We start from the raw sequence: 24947 nt of genomic DNA, 5'->3' as shown, positions 1-24947 counted from the left end.
TCTGAAATAGAATAACAGCTGCAGGAAGTGAAGAGCAAACGATCCGTCATGTTTAATAACGGCAGTAATGGATATAAAATAACTACAAAAAGAGATGCCCAAGATGCTCTTCCCTGCATCCAGTAAACACTGTGTCCACAGACAGGCCCGCAACCGATAAAGTTAAATGTAGAAGGGCTCTCCACCAAGGTCAATGAGCAGTAATATTTCTGCTAAAGTGATTTTTTTTTTTGCTGGGCTAAATGGATCAGTCCATGCCCCTATCAAATGGGTTCTTCCTCCACCTGTGCACGCTTCACCCCTCCACCACATTGCATGAAAATACCTGAGAGCTCTCCTGTAATCCTGCTCATAGATAGGCAAAAAACAGATGCAGGTCAAACCAAACATACTCAGGTCGCAAATCTGAGGTCTAAAGGGGTAGCTCAACCACAGAGGTGAGACTCTGACCACAGGAGGTGTTGGCTTTCTCAGATCTGGACCAGACCATCAGCTCCACTACTGGAGAGACCACTCTCTCGCTGATGTACTGGAGCCCTGCATCAGCATGGTTAATGTCAGTTCAACTCATAGTCTAGTGTTTATTTAAAACAGCCATAATCCTGGGTAAATTTTTGAAATATTGTATGGATTAGATCAGATCTTATACAATTGTAGATTGAAGGTAACACTACAACCAGTTATTTTCCACAAGTATGGCAGCGCTGAACTGCATCATCATCTACATGAAATATGTGTAAGTGGCTTTTACAGAGAAATTCTCCTCAGTGATGGCTGATGAATGATGCCTACTGACTTAGCTTTTGCTGGCTCCTTTTGTTTCTATGTGAAAATGGTGTGTTATTGACCTCTGGTGACCTTAATTCTGAATGTAAGTGTCCTGAAAAATGTTGAAAAGGTGCTGGATTGACCCTGAGCAAGAATCAGAGGGACAGAATCTGCATGATGGCTTTGTTTTCCAGAATGATGTCCAGTAAATATACAGAGAATGGATGATGAGCTCACCCTCCTGTGGTTCAGAGATGGCATGCTTGGTATGTTGGCCAGGTTCTTTATCTCACCCCCCCCCTCCCCCCCTCTCTCCCCTCACTCCTCGCTCACACACATCCAATGTTTATTTTTCCCAATCAGGAGTGAGTGGTTCATTCAGCTGTTCCTACTCCAGAGACGGCCATGATTCACCGCTTAATGTTAGACTGTGTGTGAGCTGCAATAACCTAAAGCACTTAAGCACCCTTTGATCATGTCACAGATACGGATTTACTGTGTTTAGAACAGGCTTTAAGTGGATATTAAGTTAAGTGGTTCTTACACTTGTTGACTTCCTGCAAAAAGAAATGTCATAGCAGACTCCATTTGCTTCCTTTTGTCAGTGCCACTTAAGGAAAATTATTTGAACTGTCTCTGCTTGTTTTGTTGCGCTTGGATTTTGCTTTTTTTTTGGGAGAAAATAGTCTAAACTAGACCAATAAAACGCCAGTCATCAAAGTCTGTCTCGTAGGCTGTTAAATAAGTGCTGCTGCTTCGAGGATTTCAGTAGTTTTTGAAGGCTGAAAAGTTATTGTCAGTCAGGGGTCTTGTTTCAGTGCAAGGATTCATGTGATCAACCATGATCCCAATTCTCACCGTTCACACAGCAAGTACTCCGGCTTCAATGCTGACACTCATTTGAATGATTTACAAGTAAACCTTTTTTATTTTTGGTATTTTTTTCAGGGTTTCAATCAGTTAAATTTTAGGTACGACAAGCATCTGAAATATTTCAATTCATATATACTTTGATCAGGTTTTTTTCATGGCAATAACTTTATCTAAACATCTTAATAAATAAAATGAGACAAATATTGCCCTAAAAACGTATCAGGCCACATCAGGGCACACAGCTTTGTACATCTGTTCTTTCCAATATTACAAAAGACAAAGTTCAATGGTGCATGGGGTGATTTCATAATTTCCGATTTCATTTTGATTAACTTCCAAGTTCTTTTAAAGTAACGTACACATCCTGGTCTTCAGTGGCCGCTCTTATCTGCTCTCTCTGTTTGTGAAGGTGTTCAACCTCACCCTGCTGCAGCCCAGAGCACAGAAGAGGGGGAAGCTCCACCTCTCCTTGCTCCCACAAATGAAACCAAAATTCACAGCAGTGTTTCAGTTTTTAGTCCGGCTTTATTCAGGGGCGGTGATAAAAACCCTCAGGTAATGTGTCCTAGATTATCATGACTTTGTGAGTTTGTGTGGAGCCTCGTCGATGGTCGATGGACTTTATATGGACTGTCTATGGGTGGCACGTTCTGACCATTCTTTAAAAAACCAACCTATTGGTGCTGATTGATCTAGCATGCAGTAAAGATTAAGTAGAGAGAAGAGCAATCTTGGCAGGCCTACAGATACTGTGAATGGAAGAAGTGTTACCTTCAGGTTTTGGAGAGAAATCGGACAACTTAAACCATAATGGAGTAAGTCAACAGTGGATGATGAAATCCAGAAGGATGCAGTTATGCAATTATCAAGATGCCATCTGATGTTAAACAACAGAAGAGAGAACTCTGAGATCAAAGCCAATGATTACAGCCAGCACCCAAGATCAGAGTTTAATCATAGAGGTTTTATGCTTTTACACAATCCGTGGCTCTTTAAATTCCTGTAAACATGAACTGCCGTGACCTGGTAACTCTTCTGTACGGCAGGAACACATGATGCAGGACCATACGATGTCAACTATGACAGTAATTTCAGATTTGATATGGTGATTGCATCACGCATAATATAGGAAAATCATTCTGACAGGGACCATGAGAGCGCACTCAGCCTCATTGTGAAAGACATTTTAACCTTGTTGGTGCAGTATCACAAAGACAAACCTTGAGCCCTCTGTCCTCCCGACAGCCAGACATCGAAGCGCTAGCAACTTAAATTGGGCACTACGACCCTCACTGTAGACAAGACACAAGAAAGAACACAGCAAAGTTAAAAGGGCAACACAAAGGCAAAGAAGAATACAATGACCAGGGAGGCCGATCGTGTGGAGCGCTCCAAATTTACACCATTCACTGAGGACGTGGAATTACATGTTCAGTGTGCAAAAGGCACCAGAGCTGCAGGGGCCATCGTTCCACTTCTATCGGGAACAGAATGGATGCCTGTCCGTGTCTGTCCTGAATGGATTGACATAGACTACACCATGTTTCCTGGCTTTGTGGTCAGGAAATCAACTTTTGCATTGTTTAATACTGTCATGTTTCAAAAACGCTTCCACCCAACACAAAAGGATAACAATAAACCCGGAGGAGGTCATTCCTGTATATGTGGGGGCATCTAGTCAAGTCAAGTCAATTCATTTATATAGTAAACCAGTTGAGTGCTGTTCCTTCAATGCCAGTGACATGTTTCAGTCTCTGTAGAAGGATATGATGGTCAGTGGTATCAAAAGCTTCACTGACATCTATCAAGATCAGCACAGAGACCAGTCCCTCATCTGATGCCAGTAGGAGGTCACTGGGAACATTGGACAGCACTGGTCAGGAATAGGACAGAGACTAACAGGGAGAACCAGAGAGTGGGAAAAGACTCAGATGTTTGGGGAAGAGCTCATAGTCGTGCTTCAACACGGCTCCCAGCCAAACCTGAAGAACTTGTCTCACTCTTTGTCAAGCAGCACAACCTTGTCTGAGGCCGACGAGCTCGAGAAAACTGATAATTATACCTGGATGTGCAGAAAATGGGGAGGGTTATTTGTGAAAATGTTTATGCATTAAGAGTGTTTTCTCTTATTATTAAATGACATTGTAAAATTTTTGTGATGCGTTTCTGCTGCCAGAAGATTGGCTCAATATAATCGAAGCCTTGTGTGCCTTGCCAACCCTTTTTTCTTGCCCCATAATGCAGAGACCTGAGATGCCTTGGAGTGGACCAACAAGGAGTTCATACTAAAAATAGCACAAGTATGACAATCAAGGCCACAGAAACATAGACTGGTAGTCGTTGCAAACAAAGATATACCGGTGCTGGGGGAAGCCACGCCGATGGGAAAGGAACACATACACACAAACCTTTACTGGCTTAGGTCAGGATGTGGAATTACAAAAAAACCAGATCAAGTCTTATCTTTCAGTCTATAGTCTGTGACTGTGTACATGCTGGTGGAGTAGCAGGCTCTCCCAGCCCAGGAGTATGGAGGCTCGGTCCAGCCCTGGAGGGGCTGGGTTGACAGGCCTCTCCTTTTCTATCAGGCATCGACTGCTTATCAATTCAATATTGATTTTTGATGTGATGAGTATTTGAATCTGTGGTTTTGTTGTACATGATTCCTGATTTATTTATTTGTTTTTAAAATAAAGGGGGGGGGGGGCAATAGTGGCTTCACCCCGCATGGAAATGTGCAGGTGCTCCTGAACTGGGGCTCACTATGGGAGACTCAGATTTCAGGTTTTACTAGTTTTATTGATCTATACTTACAAATACAACTCAGAGAGCTCTGAGCACTTTTTGTTGATGTTGGAAAGTTCTCCTGTAGTTAAATGTGCTTGAAAGTATTTAAACAAAGTTTTCGGTTGGAGTTTGTTATTATAAATTTTCACATAAATATTTAATTTTTTTGGACAAATGCATATTGGTTTCAAATGTCATTTCTATGTCTCCTTGAATACTAATAATTGGGATCAGCCCTGAACAAAAGACGTCCGTCGACCTCTAGATTGGATCAAAGTGACCTGCGTGTTATAAACTCACACGTCTCTTAGCACCTTTCCTGTATTAGCATCTCGCTCCCTGGTATCTTGCCAGATGTTCATCCGTATGCATTCAGCAGGCCTGCTGATCTCGTGGCAAGGTCGTGCTCGCATGCATGCATTCAAAAGAAATGTGATATGGTTTCACTCATATATTAGGAGCAGGTGTGGCTCTGCTCACCCAATTGAAACATGTCATGTTGAAGTAAATGGTTTCAGTCATGATGTCAGTGTCCTGTCTGGAAAAACAGTGGCTTAGAGACACTCAAAGTTGGAGAGAGAGTGTTTTGCTCTTCAGTTTTTTGCAGTAATCCACTGCTTGTGTTTGTGAGACAAAGTTACACAATGTCCTTTGAATTTTTCGGAGAATGTTTTGCTGTAACCTTTCACTACTGGAACAAAGGCTTTCCAATATAACCAAAATCTCATACCCTGACGCAGGTTATTATATTTTTATATGCCAACGACAACACATCAAAACAGTTTCTACAAACTCAATGGATAATTTTCACATTAAATCTTTTTTTTTTTAATTATATTTGCAATTATATAATTTTTTTTAACATGAAAGGTATTTACTCATGTTTATTTTTTTTCCTTTTATTAATAATTTTTCGACAAGTTTTCAATCAGCTGCGAAACAAACAATATCACAAATCTGATCACTGTTGGCTTAAAGTGTGAATATCTTTCAGACTATTCACACCAATCATATCTGTTGTAACCTCGTGAGTGTCATCCTCTTGTGTAGCTGGAGAAGTGTCTTAAGTAGGTGCGAGCTCTAATAGCAGCTGCTATCACTTTCTTTTTTCCTGATTCTTCATCATACAGTCCTCTGTGTGCAAAATCGTCCTGCAACTCTTGAAGGTGGCGTCTCTCTTGACCAGTGGACTTTACTGTTGTAATTGTCATTGGTCAACTCTCCACACTGTTTGAAGAGGATATTGCAAAATTCTAATATAAAGCCTTTTTCACACTACGACAAAATAAGCGATAGACAAACTTCTGTTCTTTACTAGTGTGGTATATCTTCAAACAGCACATGTCTCACCACCCAAATTGGACCTAGGGGTGCAGAAATGCACCAGTGTGATAGTTCCTGAGGAGATGATGTTCACGCACAAGATGCTGTACATTTAATATTTCATAGAACTGGTCAAACTACGTCCTTTATTCTATTATAAAAGAGAACAGCATCAACATGTTCACACGCCACTGAGCCATGTTGGAGCATGCGAGACAGGACTCCAGCTCATTACTCGGCGAGACATGACGAAACCATGTGTTTTACACAGTAAACATTTACTAAAGAAGTCAGTAGACTGTCAGTCAGTAGAAATGGAAGTCAAGTGATTTCCAGCCAAACATATGCAAAGAGTAACACGTCTACTTACAGTTTAACACCTTCTCCCGCCCCTGTGAGTGACGTCACCCTCACTAGTCGAAGAACATTATGTCAGAAAATGCTTTAACTCACAATGTTGGCAGCACATCCGAACAGCATGTTCTTTACTGAGGCTAAAAATGATTTATTAACATCAGCATCATTGAGGCAGGCATAGCAGTTTTTTTTTTGTCTTTTTTTTTGGTCTTTTTTTACCGAGAAAGTCCAAGTAAAAACAATATTCTCTTGGTTCTCTAAACTGATGTAGAACTCAAATTTTCCAAACTGAAAAGGCATCAGTCAAAATCAATATGTAAACTGATAAAGAATCAATAAGCAGAACTGATAGTTTGGTGGCACTGGTATCAGCTCCCATCCCCTCTCTCAGTGGTGGATTCAAGGCAGACCCTCAGCCACTTCCATGTTTTCTGGCAGCTGGTGCATATTAGGGTCCAGTCTTGCGGTTCTATATGAACCAAGTTCAAACAAAGTTCAGCCAAACTCTTGCTGACACTAAAACGTGTGCGCTGATACAGACATGCGGACAAATAGACCAACGTACACGCACGACAGAATGGCCGAGCTCTCACTTCCAACTTTATCGAACAGTATATACAGTGTTCTCGTCACCCAACAGCCCAAAAAGTCCCCCCTTTTCTGGATCGCAGCGCTTTCCTTTGCTGCTCAAGCTTAATGAGATGTTGTATAATTGAAACCCCTGTGTGTGCGAAGAACGTGATAATATAATGAGAATGAAATCTCATAGTAGACACAATTCTGAGCGAGATATGTTACATCACAACTATTGTTTGTTAAGAGTGTGTTCAGGCAGCTGTGCGCTGTTAGTTTGTGTTGGAAGTTCTTTTGGCTAAAAAGCAACTGCGTTTACCAGAATGAAGACTGCATTTCCCAGGAGCACCACCACCTCCTACCATTACGATCTGCCTGACTGGCTTTACTAGAGGATATGCTTTTGTGTTGAAGTCAGTGAAAGAAGGATGCAGCACTTGTAGTATGCAGGATACCTGCAGTGATTCTGTGTTTTTTCGTGAGCGTGTAAGAAGAAATAACTCGTGCGGTTATGGTGAAACATTTAAAGTTGTACCTATTAAGTATTTGACAATAGCTGCTTCTTGTTCATGTAACATTCAAGTTCTGAAAGGTCAACCGAAGGGTCCATTTACCATAAAGAAATGCAGCGGATTTAAATTGACAAAGCTACATTGTCGGTAACAAAATCCTAGTAGCTGCTTTAACCAGAAAACACCCTATCACAGCATAGCCACCGTCCCAGTGTGTCTTCATAGAGCTGTGGATGCTAACTCTGCTACCCTCGTGGATCCTAACCTTTTAGAGTCACAACCCTCAGGATGTAATTTTTGACCATCTATAGAGTGATGAACTCAATTTAGTCTTTAGTTTATAGAATTTTTCCAAATAGCTTCAACGTAGCCACCGACGTTGCACTTTAGCCCTAAAAGAACACATCAAGAAGTACATTCTCATGAAGCCAAAGTACCGAAGCCTGCTATGAATAGTTTAAGAACTGCGCTCAGTGTTTTGTAGTACTAGTTTCCAGAGATTTCAAGAGTGGGCAGACTTTGACTCTCAATAAATAAAACCTATGCCAAGACAAATTACAGTTGCCATTAGCTTGAGTCCCCAATGATCTTGTGACCTCCTTGGGTTCCTGACCCCCAGATTGAGAACCACCATGCTAAACTATGAAATGAGAGTAGTCTTATCAGAATCTTCCCAGCTAATATTCAGCAACAGAGCAAGCGTGCTTGCTAATATGTCTGACAGTCCTGAATGGATTCTTATGTGACTTTATAATCAGGCAAAAAGATGCTTGGACAATATTAGTATCATCATAATTTCAGTAACAATGGTAGACTGTGTTCTGAGGTCCTACACTCACACCACCACTTGCGTTGAGGTGTTGTCTGTTGGAACCAGCCATGGGAAATGCATGACCAGCATTATTACAGAGCCGGTGGTCCCAGGAGACCCAGGTGTTTCATAATTAAGGCGGACGAGGGGCAGCCTTCCCAGTCCAACTCCTTCCTCTTAAGAAACTCTGGGCTTCTCCAGGAACACGGCAACAGTGTCACAGGTTGTGTGTAGCCTCGTTTTAGTCCAGCTAGTAAATCCATGCTGGTTCTGAGGTGTGGAGGTTCCATGAAGTCCCTACAATTCATCATTTTATCTTTTGTCGTAGTGGATGTAGAATGCTACTGTACCTTACAAATAAAAAAAACTGAATTGGTTTCCCATCAGTTTTCAAGGCGTTGGAGGGAAAAGAGTGTCAACATCAAAGACAGCGATGCAAGTGTTTGTCCAGCGTGGCTGCTGCTGAAATGCAGGCTCTAAATATGGAGGAATCTCCACCAAGTCGGCGTCTACTCTCTGTCTTTCCTCTTCTGATGCATGAGATGAAAAATTAAAAGGTGCCTTTTCTTCTCTTCATCAGTGGGCTTGTTTTTCTTCTTCAAAGGCATGACTCATAAAATGACCTTTGAGTTCCCAGGAGATCACCAAAGGCTTTCATGCACAGCCCCTGGGGTGAAGAGGGACTCCAGAAATGGTCCCAGTCAAAGCCAATCTGCTCTTCTCATTTTATGTCAGAATTTTATATTTCTGTGTTTGGCGTCATGTTTTTTTATGTTTGGGAGCTGTTGGGGACAGAAGTCTTCACGGGTTTGAAAAGTTATCCCCAAACCTTAGGACATGCTTCCTAGAACTGAACTGTACTGTGAGAGACGCCGATGCTTGCTTATGCCTCTTACGATGCTTATTACTGTCCCAACTTTTGATTCATTTCCTTGCTTGCATGATTCGCTTTGCGACTGGTTTGCAGCTTTGTATCTTGTTTTATGGACCATAATAACAAATGCAAAGGTAACTCAACGGTTACTCTGAACAGTATTTTCTGGTACCTCAGAAGCTCAACTGCTTTAATGCTGACCACATCAAGACTCAGAGCCTCGCTACAGTAAACACTGGCGCATTGACATCATCAGCTGTAACAGTTTCTGTCAAATGTTACAAATCAGTACACTTTCCCATATGTTCCTGATGTCACACATAACCCGCAGTCACGTAACAGGGACAGAAGCTACCTGGTTGACCTTTTAATTATATGTGGTACTGAACCTGTGTGGGTACTGAAGGATCTCCAGTTGGGGGTCAGAGGACAAGTTTACCCTTGTGGTTCCAGAATCAAGTATTTGAGCCTGTGTGACAGTTTGTTTCCTCAGTTGTTGGCTGTTTAGAATGAATCAGGCTGCGGTGCACAACACTGAAGGTTCCAGCAGAACTCGATTCCTGTTGTGGACAATGTCAACAACACTTAAAAACACTCACGGACACACTCACCTGCGCTGATCAATATCTGTGTGTTCACCAAGGTTTGCAAGATTGTGATTAATATGATGGGGGTGAAAAGAACAACCATGAGTGTTTTAGCATCTTTCAGCAGAACCGAATGGATTGTTTTCAGCGGTTGTTTGGAAAGAAAAAGCTCTTATGAACCCACTGTGCATAACCTCCCCAACGACACATGACAGACGAATTTAGCAACTAGCAGATGAGCATATCAGAGCATCCTGGCATCTGAAGAGGAAGACTTCTCCCCCTAGAGTTAAGAGAGACCCACTCCTCCAATGAGTGCACGGTGTTCAACATGTGAAGACAAGTGTGGGCTAACAGGTTTATTGTGTTATATGATATCATGCCAATATTTATTTCTAGGGTTGTGAAGCGATTAAAAAGATAATCTAATTAATTCCATGTTTTGGCTGTGACAAGAATTTAAACTATTTCTTTAAAATTTGATCTTCATTTTCCATCATTCGGTCGTCACCTCTGACCGTGTCAGGCAGCTTTCTCCGTTCTGTTCTTTGAGGTGCCTGGTAGGTTAAGTGGTCTCATGTCCTCATGGACTTCCTGGTGGTGCTGGGATCAGGGTCCTCTGGGGGCCAACGCCTGTGACACCAAGATGGTTCAGGATCTGGCTCTGCATTTGGGGTTAGTTTCAGGCTGCAGAATGAATTTAGGATTGAATTCCTCTCTGATTGAATATTTGTAAAATAAATGGATGTAATGTGATACTATGTATTTGTGGTAGCAGTACTGCAGTAGAGAGAAATCTAAGACTTTGATCTTGGTTTGCTCGTGGCTGCAGAGGCATTAAAACAGCAGCTGACAGCTCAAGTGTAAAATCAGGTAAAATCCAGCAACAAATAACAGCAGGCTCTCATGTGATGGAACCGCCCTCCACCGCCCCTGTTGTACATTGCCCTGCAGAAGGAGGCTGATCACAGTAATCAGCATGCAGCACATGACCTGCATTATATCCTTAGAGACACAATGTGCCTCAGTGTGCTGACTAAGGCGCTGTACCTTTATAATCAGTGTCATAACTTCATCCAGAATAAAAGTAGAAATTGGCTTGACAGGGTTGCAGTTCATATCAAAGGGCAAAACGGAAGCACAGTCCCAGTCGATGAGAATCCCATTCCTCCTGGGATTTTTGATCTCATGATCGCAATAATATCTATTTTGAACCATTCCGTCTTGCAATCACATAATTGTGTGTTATTTCCTAAAGCAATACTTTGCCCAAAAAGTATTTTTTCCTTTTCAGTCACTGACAAATATGTGAGTACTATCTGTTGTGAGCTGTCAGTTGCCGTTAGCTTCAAGCTAAATAAACGTAGCTGGCTCTCTCTGCATTCTTGAGTCACAAGGTCGTCATGAAGGAGGGAAAAAAAAACATTCATGTGAGCTCAAGACACCTGTTTGAGTATCTGAAAGGCGAAATACATTTTTGGGTGAAGTATCACTTTGAATACTACGACCTATTACAAAACGTTGTTGATTTGCTGCACCTTCCTATGTTCACTACACAGTTGAATTCAGTTACTTCTGGAAGAAATAGACACAAAAAGCAAATCTGATGCATATTTCTGTGGATACACGTGTGTGTGTGTGTGTGTGTGTGTGTGTGTGTGTGTGTGTGTGTGTGAGAGAGAGAGAGAGAGAGAGTGAGTGAATCAGTGACTATAGTGCTTTTACTCTTGCTTTGCTGTATTCCTCCTGAACCACTTCCCTGACCCTGTTTACATTTTCTACACATTGTTAACTTGTTTTTGTGGGTACAATTGCAGCCTCAGTTTTAGTATCTCAATACTTTTTTCTGAATATTTGATGCAACAATGGATTTACACTGAATAGTTTGATATTAAGTAGATCTTAAAGACATATGATGGCATGTTAATAGTGAGGACACACAAATCTTGGCTCAGATGATTATGAATTAATACCGTGTATAAGAAGAGTGGGGAGCTATGAGGTTGGAGGTTGTGTAATCTCCCCCAGACTAAAACAGACTGGAAAACTATCCAGATGTATCTATGTATCCAATCCTGGATCAAATGGAACGACACTGATTAATTCTCCAAATTAAGGGATAGGAAAGCAGAGCTGCTGCTGCCAACAGATGTGCATCCTTCAATCTTTGACACAGGCCACAGTAGAGGTGGTGAAGGAGGAGAACATGAGATGGTGGGAGCAATGAGTTCATGTCATTAGTTGATGATGTAATTGTTCAGCTGGGTGACCTTTGTCGCGTCATCTGATGAGCGCTCCTTCTTAGTTATCTTCACTTTCATATCAGTTGCCACATAGAAATGTGGAGCTTCGATCTTTTTATTCAAGCTCCTCGACACCTGGACATGGCTGGAGTAATTCACAGCTCACAGCTCCAAACCGGGCCAAACCAAAGCAGAGGGTAGACCTGAGTACCAGGGAACAGACTTTATATAAAAACACACTATTTCATACACAAACGTGCAGAGCTGTTAATTTTGAGATGAATGGTTGCGCAGAGGTTGTAGAGTTAGACGGCAGCCTGCTCCTCATCTCTCTCTACAAACAGAACCTTTAGCAATTTCATTTGATGAGGAAAAATTAGTAAATTAGTACGTTAGTGAAACTGATTGAACTGTGCATTCGCTGTGTGTGGTTTACTTCCAGACAGCAGCAGTGACATAAAATTAGGGACACGCGATACGTTCAGGGCGTCGTTGATATCAGCAGATAGTGGTAATTGAAAAACAAATTGTGTTGGGTCAGCAAATCTTTAGTTCTTTGCTCAAGAAACAATTGAATATGTCGTGAATTTAGGATTTATCGACTTTTCGAATGTTTTGGACATTAAGGAAAATGAATGAATATCCTAAATTTCTTTATGTATCAGCTATTGGCCAAACATCACGATATAATGATATTGTTAAATACAAGAATATCGGACTAGACCAAAAAAATGAAGTAATTTTGTACACATTTCTTCATCAAATGATGGTCTGGATTTCTGAATAACAGTTTGACATTTTGGTTTGTGCTCCAGCAGGCAGCATCACTGTGTCATATATTGAAATGAAATCCTGTTTTTGATTCTGGAATTTTTAAAAGAGTCATGACTGTCTGGAATAGAATGAACTGTTCAAGTGGAATAACTTCAATATACTGCAACACTGTAGTTTAAATCACAGAAAAATGAAGGGGTGTTGAAGTCTGAAATTCCTGTGGAGAAGAGTTGGAGAGGTTCAGGTCTTTGTCATTTTGTGTAACAGAGTCAGTTAGTCTGGTATGTGAAGTCAAACAAGATAATGGGCCTAATTAAGACGTAATCACTTCATTGTTTAATAGGTTAAAGATCGTGCATGAAAAATGATGAGCAGGCAATGTTTGATCACACGCCGTAACAATGAAGCAGGATCATAAGGCCAAACTCATCTTTTCTCCACTGTCGTTATTTGATAGTAGAATCCTGCATCTTCACAGCAGGGACACTTTCTTTATTAAACAAGGAGTCATGTTTTCCTACCCTCATTTTCCCTCCATGGTTAGGAAAAGCCCATACTGGAGGTTTCCAAATAAGGTCTGTGTGAGTGCTGGCTGTCGGCTGCTGTGGAATAGTTGTGTTGACCTGTTGAAAGACTATCTGCTACATGTTGTCTCCTTGGTAGTTGTGGGGGTGGGATGCTAGGAAGCTGCAGAGTAGCTCTGTGCACAGCTGCAGCTGGCTGGCTAACTGGAACCCGCCTTTGATAGCCGAGCTGGTTGAAAGTAAGCATCTGTATTCCTTTAATGCGACCATTTGGAATACTTGGTTACAAACTTGTATGATTCTATTTTAGGCAACAATTCTTTGAGTGAAGTGGCACATCCTCCCCCGCTGGATATCCTCCGCTGTAGGCATTTGTAATTCTAATTAGCCACTTATGGACTTGACAACATAATGATTTCTCTGCCATTTTTTAAGCAGAGTTTCAGCTGTCAGAGGCACCCCCCCCCCCCTTCCCCAGTACATCCACACAAACACAGTTGTGCATAGTCAGGGCTTTACAAAAGCCTCTTAGGGGTTGGTGCTGTCGCTACAAAGGTTTGGCACTTGTTTTGGACATTTTGTAGCACAGAAATCTACAGTACTGTTTTTAAAGCGTGTAAAAACTTACAGTATTAAAGCAATCAAGGTTTTTTTCCTTAACTCTTGATACAGACTGCTGTAATACTGGATGGGCGCAAGTCTCTGCAACCAAGGAAAAACGGTTGGCCTTTGAAACATTCTCACTCGACTTGCGATAACTACAACTTGGTATTTGTTTTGTGAGACTTAAATGTGACACATGACTTTAAAGCAAACCTGTCTATTCTTTTATTTCAATAACGAGTTTTTGTTTTGGAACATGATTTGACGAATTAACTTCTAATTAAGGAGGCACAGTGTTACAGTGGTTAGCACTGTCGCCTCACAGCAAGAAGGTTCGATGTTTGAGCCCCCGGGCACTCTGGCTGTGAGAGCCAATGGTTGTCTGTCTCTGTGTGTTGGCCCTGTGATGGACTGGTGACCCGTCCAGGGTGAACCCCACCTCTCACCTGAAGGCTGCTGGGATAGACTCCAGCCCACCCTTAAGAGGATAAGCAGTAGAAAATGGATGGATGGATGGATGGATCTTCTAATGAAGTGCAAATGAACCTGTAAAGCTCATGGGGCACACCAGACCTCCCGAGTCATGTTGTCGATGATGGGAGGAAGAAGACACACGACCACCAAAACACCAAAGTCAGACATTCCTGAGATATGAGTGCACTCTAACATCTTGACTCTGAGGGAAGGCCTTTGCTCACGTGGAGGCATAAAAACGCAGGTGCTATCATGGAAAAGGCAACTGGGGCCATGAGGCAGCTCATGAGAACGCCTACTGTCGCACCGCGGTGAGGTTCTCTCGTCTGGGGTTTTCTGTCTTGTCGTTTCCTGTTTTATTTTGAAAGTCTTGATTCTCCTCTCGTTTCAGGTCACTTGCCCTTCCCCATGTGTCGTCAGTGTCATCCCTGATTCCCGATTGTGTCCACCTGTTTCCCATCACCCTCATATGTGAAATAGTCTGCGTCTCCCCTGTCCTGTGCCGAAGTGTTTCGTCAGATCACCTAAGCCTTGTCTCGTCACAGTCTTGTTCTAGTTAGTCCTGCCTGAGCCTTCCTCGTTACCGAGTGATTTTCTGTTGGTAGATTTCATAGCCTTAGTTTAGTTTGCTGATTGTATTTAGAATAGAGCCACCGGTTGTTTTAGGTGTGCCTTTTTGTTGTAGCCTAGTCAGTCTTTTCCTCCCGTTTGGAGTGCTTTAAGTTGATGCTGTTTGTAGCATTTGTTTTTCCTCCTGCTGGAGAGTTTTCAGTTGGTGAGTTTCACAGCCTTAGGAAGTTTTCTAGCCTGTTGTTTGTCCTCCAATCGGAGTGATTTTTGTTTCCTAATTTTACAGCCTCTTAGGAGTGATTTTTAGTTTAGGAATTATAACGTTTCATAGTTGTTGTTTTTTTCCCCCTCAGTACGAGGTGATTTTCTGTTAATAAAGATCTGCTTTGTGGACACATCTCTGCGCCTGCGTCCTCCGCTTACCACGGCTTGTCATCTACTAATTAAACTTAAAACTCTAACTGCCCTAACCCCCTATATGTAGCGTCTGCTATTTTTGTGTTTGCCAAGATGTAATATTTAGTCAAAGACATGAACTGTGATCACACAGTTCATGTGAATCTTTGCGCTCCCCCACAGAGCATGTATTGTCAAATATTTGGTGTCTTTACTCTGACAGTAATGTATACATAAATAATCACATCGAAATACTCAAGCATCTAATATTACGATATCATGGGAAATGAAGCACTCTCTGTATAATTTGGCACAACTCATGGCCTGATTGCACTTATCTGGAACCTCATTTGTCTTCTAAAGTTTAGTCAGTTTCAGCTGAACAATGTTTCAGTTAGATAAGAAGCACAAATAGCAAAGAGCAACCTTTTCTAAATTCACCAGCGTGTCTGCGTCTGAAAGCAGGAGCTTTCTTTCTTTCCCTTGATAGTGCCTCACTTCCAGGCCCTCACCTCTCCCTCCGAGTGTGCTGGGTTTCTGCACGGAGACTTGCTGAAGGGGGTTTGACTTGATACAGACACGCTGTGTCTCTGTGCTTTCTGCACTTAGTTTCCGGCAACAGAGAAGCCCGTGGTGTGAATGTGATTCAGCCCATTAAATGGCTCTGTTAAAAGAATGGGCCACTGGCTTTGACTTGCTGCTGGCTGCCAGTCCCAGGACCCACTGCCTGCCTGGCACTCAGTGGAAACAATGTCTGTAACACGGATGCCTTGGACAAATGTTCGCCAGCAAGCTGTTTTATTGGTGGAAACTTGGACACAGTCTACCAAATGTGAATGTGCAACTTAAAATTTCCGATTTTCAGTGAGGCTGACACATGGAAGTTGGAAGGTACTTAAAATACACCCTCAATGTACATCACACACCCACACATGCGGCACCTTTCATTCTCAAAAAACAACCATGTCAGTAAATCCGCAAAAATCAGAATGTAGTTATAACTTGTGCTTGTTTTGCCTTTGAAGTACTCACAACAAGGTGTTTTTCGCTCAGTTTTTTTTCCCTCCTGCATCACCGACCCTAATGTAACAGCAGAAAGAGAAGAAGCTAATGGAGACTGACAAGTAACAGCTACAGCTAAATGAGAAGGCATCCAATAAAGCATGTCAAAACTCTGGACGTGTTTCCTGAGGATCTTGCGGCAAGTTTGGTCAGCTGCTCAGCAGATTAGCAACCAGACAGATCTTAAGGCTTCTAAAATGTAGCATCCCTAAAGGCTCCTGGCAGGTTGTTGTTCTCAGTTCCCTTTGTATCACTTTGGTTGTGCCTACTGCTGTTACGCCCCCCCACACAGCTGCACATTCAACCCCCTGCAATTAATAACCTGGACATGTGGCCCTGAAAACCGATGAAGCTGAAGTTCCTCTAAGTGTCCCTGAACAGCGCTGTGTGCTTGTTGTCAGAATACGCTAGTCAGGTGGGTCACATGATGCAGAGCTGCATAATAACATCGGCTAGAACGCCATCATTTCACAAATATGCTCCGGGATCTCATCTAAGCACAAATACGGGCAAATAGGCAGTTCAGTTAACTCCCAAGTTATTTCACTGATAACACACACACACACACACACACTCATTCTGAAACCTACAAGCCTGTATGTAGCATGTGAGTCAGCTGTGCTGAGTCCTTTTCTGAAAGAGACTCTGTAATGTCGGGGCTGAACAAAGATATTCTGATGGATGGTGTGTCAAAATCAAGGAGAAAAGGTTGAGATTCCCTGTTCCCACAGTCGGGAGGTGGGGGTGGGGGGGGGGGTGGGAAATAAGAGGAGGGACTACAGAGCTGCAGGCCTGGAAAAAATACATCAGGCTCTTTTTATTTGTCTTTCAGCTCATATCGTTTCCTGTTCTTACAAACACTTAATATTTCCAGCGCATTCACACTTGTGAGGGATTGTTGGATAATAATTGTGCTCATGACTAAATGTTTTGTTGTCTTTATATATCAGTATCACTGCAGTGGAGCACTAACGTGACGAGAGATATCACCTTCAGATATTTTCGAAAAGTACATGGCAGGTGATTGAATGAACTATCCTCATCCATCACTGGCTTGACGACGCCTCCCGGAAAAGAGTGGAAACCTCTTTGAGAAAACCTCTGGTGTGATTCCTTGAGATTCCCAGCTTTAGAGAGATAAAAGCTGGAATTACAATTCAGACAGGATTCACAATAGCACCAAAGTCTCCACTAGTGTTTGCCCATCAGTGTGGAGAGCTGGCGCGCGCATCTGTAGAGTATGAGCAGTATAGACTTGAACCTGCAGGCCAATGAGGCCAATAAAAACTCCTCCTGATGTGAGCCAGAGTGTATCAGACCTGCTTGAGTTCTTCAGGGCAGACTGTGGCTGGAGAGGGTTCTTTGTTTTTTAACAAAGGGAGTCATACCATTAATGACTGTGGATGAAGTTGGTAGTTGCTCAAAGAAGTAAAATCATTTGATTTAGTTCAAAAAGGAAGCACCGGTTACAAATAATGGGAATCAAAACATTTAGGGAGTTGAACTGTATGAGGAAGGTTAACCCAGAGTCATGAAATCTCTTATCTGGTTACTGATTTTTGGGTGATTAAAAGGGAGGAGGCTCCTTCTGGTGCAGAACCGGCTTTCCTTTGCCTACTAAAAGGTGCAAGAGGATGGGGAGGAAGCAGAAAGAGAAGCAACAAAAGACTCTAGCCAAGTATGAATCACGACATTTTTAATGCGTTCTGTCTCCTTTTTCCACAGATAGTGTCCAACATGCTGATCTTCTCTTGTACCAACATCGTGGGTGTGTGCACCCATTACCCTGCTGAGGGCTCCCAGAGGCAGGCCTTCCAGGAGACCAGGGAATGCATACAGGCCCGCCTTCACTCTCAGAGGGAAAACCAGCAGCAGGTGAGCCAGAGCACAGACAGCAGGCAGCAGGGTCCAGAAAGATGGTTTAAACCAATTCAAAGGAATACCCCATAAAACCATGTGACTCACTGCCTGTAGGCTTGGAGGATGGCCCTGAAAAGTGTTGAGCTTGCACCTTTGTTGTTGTTTGTTTGCCTCACACCCATGTAAACATGAAGGCTTTCAGACCCACGTCAACCTGCTCATTGACAGCACAGTGGCAAAAAAAACAAACAAGCATGCAGTTTAGATGAATTACTCCTGACCAAGGTGCAGGAGTTGGACCCGAGCACTGCTTGCTGCTGCACGCTGCTCTGTAAAGGACGGGTTAAATGCAGAGGACAAATTTCGCTGCACAATGTACATGTGACAGATAAAGAAGTCTTCCAGAAGAAGTCATTTCACCCAGAAATTGAATGCTGATTAAAGCATTAACTTACGGGGGGGGGGGGGGGGGGGAATCAAAACATCTTTTAGTGAGCGCAAAACCAGTTTGTCTCATGTGATCTGAAACCACTTACAAAGGGCAAATCTGAGCTGAGGGCACCAGAGGAGAGAAGACTCATCCTTGTCTTATAGGAATGGAATGCAGCTTGTGACGTATGCAGGAATGACGGCAAACTCATACCTCTGGTTACGTCATTTCCCCCCAGCGTGTTCATATTTAATTGTCTGTTGTTTCTTTTTCTACATGCTCTTACATTATGCCTTTGTTTAATGATGTTTTTCTACCTGCTGGCCTCCCTACGGCCTGCTGGGAAAGGTTCTGGTCTCAGGACAAAAGTAGTTGGTCGCCTCTGCTCTACTCAAAATAATCCGTAAAATGTATCAGGTGACACTGCTATTCAAATCTCTAAAAAAAAACCAACAACAACCTGTGATGGGTGTACCAATTGGAGACAGAACAAATTGTTCTATAATGTATGCTTATATATAATAAATACTTGGATTACTAAAAAATATTATATTTACAGGACAAAAGGGAGTTTTATCAGTGAATTAGAATGAGACTCTTGTCCTGGGATATGTGCTTGGAGGTCTAGCTAATACAAACCAGGGAGATTCAGTGAGAAATAGCAGCTGCTAACATGAACTTGGACTCTATCAGTAAGTAGTCGTTACTGGTGTGAAATTAAGTGATTAAGTCCAGACCATGTGAAGGCAGAACGGATTAAGACCGCTAAGGTCCTTTTCACTCCTTCCTGTTACATTCATGCGTCTATAAACATGAAATGTGATGGAGAGGGACATAAACGAGGCACTATGTCAAAATGAAAACCTCTCTGCATGACACACGCCTGAAACGCTTATAGGCAGATTCACTCACACAGTATATCATTACAAGTTTGTATGCATAATTATTTGTCAGGTACAGGGTTGTCACAGTCACAATCTTACGCCTGGACTCCGAACCTATTTTCCTCACGTATGTTTAACATACCGCATACATGTTTCCATGCAGGAGGTTTTGATCACCAGCTGATCTCTGTACAGATCGTGAGTGCGTACAGGTGCTTTTATACTCTGAGGCTGTCTAGCTGAGTTGGTCACACTTCCTCCGCCCTGAAGGCCAAAGCCTGTACTTCTTAACTTAATTAGCCTTTTTCTCTGAATTTTTTTTCTCCCACATTTTTCTTCAGGAACGTCTCCTGCTCTCAGTGCTTCCCCGCCATGTTGCTATGGAGATGAAAGCTGACATAAACGCCAAGCAGGAGGACATGATGTTTCACAAGATCTACATCCAGAAGCATGACAACGTCAGGTACCATCAGAGCCCCGCCCAGTGGGGATGTGGGGGTGGGAATTACTGCAGACATATACACCACATCTGCCTACCATCTTCACATTCTATAAATGAGTCAAAGCGACATTTCTCTCACATGTATGTTTGACCTGTAAACCACACAAATACATACATATGTCTCTTGCATGTATTTGCTGTGTCATAATTACATGACATTCATATAAAGGCTTTGGGTTTAAAGATCCCCTGCAGACCTGGGTTAGGACGGATACAAAAAGATGAAAGATACAACCTTTACATGTCTCCCCACCACTGATGCATGTATTTATTTGCCGTTATCAGATAATTCTCGGTCAAATCCAGTATGGCCCTCATATTAGAAGAATTATTTCTGTATTTATGTCTCTTGGTGTGTAGTTGTTAATAAACCCAAAAATGTTTAGCCCAAGCTCAAGTAAGCTAAAACTGACAACCGTGGAACTGCTGCCTGTAATCCCAATCTGAAAATATCAGAGAAAAGAGTGATGTTATTGACATCGATAGGCTCTAATTGATATTTGAAAGGAACCCTGAGATGAAATGTGTCTTTAAAATCTAGCAGAGGTCGCGCCCAAGGAGGGAGGAGAGGTGCTCCTCTGAAATCTGAGGGACAGAGGCGACGATTGTTGGTTGTTGGGCTGGACATCAGTCTAGACCAGCAACCCTGACAAGGCCGGGACTCCCTTGAAGAAGTCTTGGCCACCCCACATAAAACTCTAGTTACAAGGTGAAACAAAAAGGTGTATCTGTGTAGGGGATTGTTTTCACAGTGTGTTCAGACAAAAACAATGTAATCCTGTCACTGGCAAGACTAAACACTTATTTTTTTTAAACTGAAGGTTAATCCTGAATAGTGCAGCCCACCCACAGAGAGTCAGAAGAGAGACAGACAGGGGCGGAGGAGGAGAGAGTAAGAGAGTGGTGTGTGCGTTGCCATGACAATCGGCTGTGTAGTGTACAGTATGGTGTATTTTTCACCGGTTTCTATATACAGCTTGTGGTTTGTATTAGCAGTCGATATGGAATTCTGTCACATGATACCTGGCACACAGACATTCAGGGGAGGAGAAATAACCTGGTCTCAAAAATAGCTGCTGTATCGGACGTGAATGACCTCCCTGAGCGTTCACGATTGCTGACTTTGACACCTTTATTTGCTGATGAATAGTTTGTCTGTGCTGTTGCCTGGGTTTCCTCGTATTACTGTCGATGTTGATCATTTAATCAGTAATACAGGCCATCGATATATTTCAAACTACCTGTGTTTTACCACACCAACCTGTGGTTCAAGCTGATATGGGAAACTGCAGCGTGCGTTTGTTTACTCGTGTTGTGATGACACGTTTGATGACACGGTCATAGAGTGGGGACTTGCTTCCCATTTTGAAATTAAAAAAACGTGTGCCTGCAAAGATAGATAATTAAATTTTAAGCTGAGGACTTAGACTATTAGGATTTCATGAACCGACTCGAGTTCAGACAAAAGAAGGCAGACCACAAATAATCAAGGTTTAAAGTAAATGATGGTTGTTTTTTATTTAACTAATGAAAACTTTTCACTGGCCAGCATGCTGGTGCAGTGGTCAGCACTGTCGCCTCACAGCAAGAAGGTTGTGGGTTCGAGCCCCTGCTGGAGCACGGGATCTTTCTATGTGGAGTCTCCATGTTCTCCCTGTGTCTGCGTGGGTTCTCTCCGGTACTTCAGCTTCCTCCACAGTCCAAAGACATCAAGAGGGGACGAGGTTAATCCAGACTCTAAATTGACCGTAGGCGTGGCTGGGAGAGCCAATGGTTGTCTGTCTCTATGTGTTGGCCCTGTGATGGACTGGTGACCTGTTCAGGGTGAACCCCGCCTCTCACCTGAAGGCTGCTGGGATAGACTCCACGCCCTCCACAACCCTTAACAGGATAAGAGGTAGAAAATGGATCCATCCATCCATCGTCGTCTTCCGCTTATTCCTTACTAGTAAGGGTCGCGGGGGGGCTGGAGCCTATCCCAGCATCTACGGGCGAGAGGCGGGGTTCACCCTGGACAGGTCGCCAGTCCATCGCAGGGCCAACACACAGAGACGAACAACCATTCACACTCACATTCATACCTACAGTCAATTTAGAGTATCAATCAGCCTCGTCCCCAAATTGCATGTCTTTGGACAGTGGGAGGAGGCCGGAGTACCGGAGAGAACCCACACAGGAACAGGGAGAACATGGAGACTCACACAGAAAGATCCCATGCCCGAGCCTGGACTTGAACCTGGAACCTTCTTGCTGTGAGGCCACGGTGCTGACCACTGCACCACCGTGCAGCCCAAAAATGGATGGGTGGATGGAAAAATTTTTATGATTTCAGGATCACTACAACTCTTAGAACTGACTTATCGACTCCTCAGAGCCGGACGAGGAGATAGCGACTCCTCTCTCCTCTGCTGCCTTAGAGACCCACAGAGACCAGCAGTCAGCGAGTTAGCTCAGCTCAGTGAATGTTTGTGGATGGGATGTGTAAGCATACCGCTGGTTAAACATCATCAGATACATTTTTCTTTCAAAGGTCTTTGCGAGAAATAATACATATAGACTATATATGTTGGTTGAAGACGAGAGGAGTGACTGCTGCTACTAATCATGGCTGACTTTGTAAGAGAGGATGAAGAGGATTACTTCTGGGCAAACCAAGATCCCAACCTTTTCTATGAACCACAATACACAGAGGAGGACCTGCGGGTTTTAGAAGCTAAGCAGGCAAGACAGAGGTTTGCTAACCTGCCTATCCACCACCATTCATTTTGCTAAGCAAACTAGCGTTGAGTCTGTCTCAGTGGGTGTCTACTGTACCTTCTTATTGCAGACATAGAGGGGAGACGGGTAGATGACAAATAAGAACATTTCCAAAAAAAAGTTGGTGTGTTCCTTTAAATGTGTAGCTGCTTAACTGACTGCATGAACCAAGCCTGCACTGCGTCCGTCCACTTAAATCAGGTCATTTTGGATTCAGAGCAGGTTTGTCTCATACTCCTGACACACCCCTGCCATTCAACCCCGCCCCCCACACACAAACAGAAAAACAGAAACTACAAATGAAGAAAAGTGGGGACATCACAAGGGTTTTGGGATGTCTCGAGGAGTGATGGAAACTCTGCATGTATGCGGCAAGACCAGCCGCAGGCTCAGGGCCTGAAGCTTTCATAGTCAGGTGGACGTTTCAACCGTGACATATAATAGGTGCTATTGAAGCTGTGTATTGCTTTGATGTTTCCCTTTGAAAACTCCCAGGATGGAGCGTCAGGTTATGGACTTGGAGCTTCTGTACACAAGGTCTTTCATCACTATTAATGTGATCATTATCAGGAATTGTCCATGTGACTGAAGTGAACTGAAATCACTTCGCACCGAGTCACATGAGCGTACAATACACTGGTCTTGTCTGCAATTAAGGATTTACCCACCAAGAAACCAGATCCTCTGCATCTGAAGCCAAGAGCAGCGGAACAGCCATCCCAGGGGGAAGAAGGCTAATGGCACATTCACATCTTTGGTAGAGCGGCACGTGAAATGGTTCTCCAAATCCATAGTTTAGTGTATATCATGGTTTTAGGATTGGCTCAGTAAGTTTTTGTTGTGTTAACTCTTTTAAAAGCTGTACCATACCATATATTAGCAGTAAGGTTGAAAAGCTTCAGCAAACCCAGTTAGCTTCATTTAGATTTGTTATCTCTGGCATGATCTGAAGTGAGTAAAAACCATGAACAGTCATTGCACTCGTTCCTCTCCTCTTCTCTGGACCCTCTCAGTGAGGCAGAGGGTAGGTTATAGACTCTACATGGACCCAACTAACTTGTACTGCTGTCTGCCAAAATAAAAAAGAAACCTCAATTTTGTGTGCATGAGAGAGAGAATATCAGTATTTTCATTAAATTACTGTGACTTTTTATTCAAGATTTGAACGTTTGCGTTTAGGTGGGGTGAAAAGTTTGCCTTCGAACTGTTAGAAAGGTCTTTGTTATGAGCTCATCAGAGCAGGTGTGACGGTGCTTGACAGGGAGCGTTTGGTAATTGGGGTTCTGCTGAGAGGTCGAGTTACAACAGGAAGCGAAGCCACAGCTCTCACTGTTGAGACTAAAGAGAAAGAGAGGACACGGGTAGCTGGAGAGGTGAAGAGGGAGGGGAAGGAGCCGCCTGTGCTCTGGTCCCGCGTGCTCAAAAATACCAGGTAATTTTACACATTCATTACAACAGGCATGCGATTGTATATTTTGGGTTTAAAGTTGTTCTTAAGCGATTAAATTTTTACCAGTTCAGCCTGGTCTTGCAGTAAAAAAATTTTTTTAGTGACTTGAGGGCAGCAGAAACAAGTTATGAACACTTGATACACACTTGATATATCGTCAAAACACTACACATTATAGTGGCTGGCTCTTTCTGTTTTCTGGAGTTTCAAAGAAGGGATGCAGTGGGGAAGAAATGTCCTTATTTCACTACTATTTGTTAGTACCTGAAAGGTAAAATACACATTTTGGGTGAAGTAGCACTCTAAAGCTGCTCTCGGGTACAGTTACTAAAGCCATTACTGGTGCCATCAGTGCGGTACCTGAGTCCTACAAGGGAACATGCACATCTGTAGTTGTAGCTGAACTCGCTCCACATGTTCAGTTCAGGCCAAACCACAGTGCCGCCAGCGCGGCCTCACTGAGTACAATCAGCAGAGTTGTGGGGAGAAAGTCAGGTGCTGCAGCAGCTCTGCAGTCTCCCATCGGTCCACATGGCAAAGCTGTTCTTAAGCTTCAGGGGAAAGTCCAAGTCAAATCACAAGGAATTCAAACAAAATAAAAGTCTTGGTGAGCCAGTCACAAGTCCCTGGCCAAAGTCTTTGAAGAAACAGCGGAGTGGAGAGGAGGAGGAAATCCAAAGACTAAAATCTTAATAAGCCAGTTATCCAGATGCATGGGCTCTCTTCTCTGAATTCATTACCATTACACACAATGTTACATTTGGACCGTTTCATTTTAATGTTCTTTGTTGTTATACTTTTCTTCATCGCTGGGGTTGAACAATTAAATCATTTATTACACAAGTCATTAAGTAATTGTCCAAAGCAGGTCAGAAAATCTCCCTGTCAGTATTTATCTAAGTCTGACTTGATCCCAGGTCTTGAACCTCTCGTCTAAACTGCTCATACACTCG

The 24947-nt window shown here is 42.9% G+C and overlaps 1 protein-coding gene across 3 annotated transcripts in view; it reads left to right on the top strand.

The window, feature by feature from the left end:
* The window catches only part of adcy5 (adenylate cyclase 5), a 96790-nt gene that overhangs the window by 24283 nt on the left and 47560 nt on the right, over nt 1-24947 (top strand). For all 3 annotated transcript variants that reach the window (XM_086220877.1, XM_086220876.1, XM_086220875.1), the window contains exons 2-3: nt 17837-17986; nt 19627-19748. In XM_086220877.1, the coding sequence (XP_086077003.1) occupies nt 17837-17986; nt 19627-19748 (272 nt within the window). The remainder of the gene's footprint in view (nt 1-17836; nt 17987-19626; nt 19749-24947) is intronic.

This window comes from Aulostomus chinensis, chromosome 12 (genome assembly GCF_037954235.1).
Source record: "Aulostomus chinensis isolate RoL2024-O1b breed Wild chromosome 12, RoL_Achi_v1.0, whole genome shotgun sequence".
Taxonomy (NCBI): domain Eukaryota; kingdom Metazoa; phylum Chordata; class Actinopteri; order Syngnathiformes; family Aulostomidae; genus Aulostomus; species Aulostomus chinensis.
This window is presented reverse-complemented; position numbering and strand designations above follow the sequence as displayed.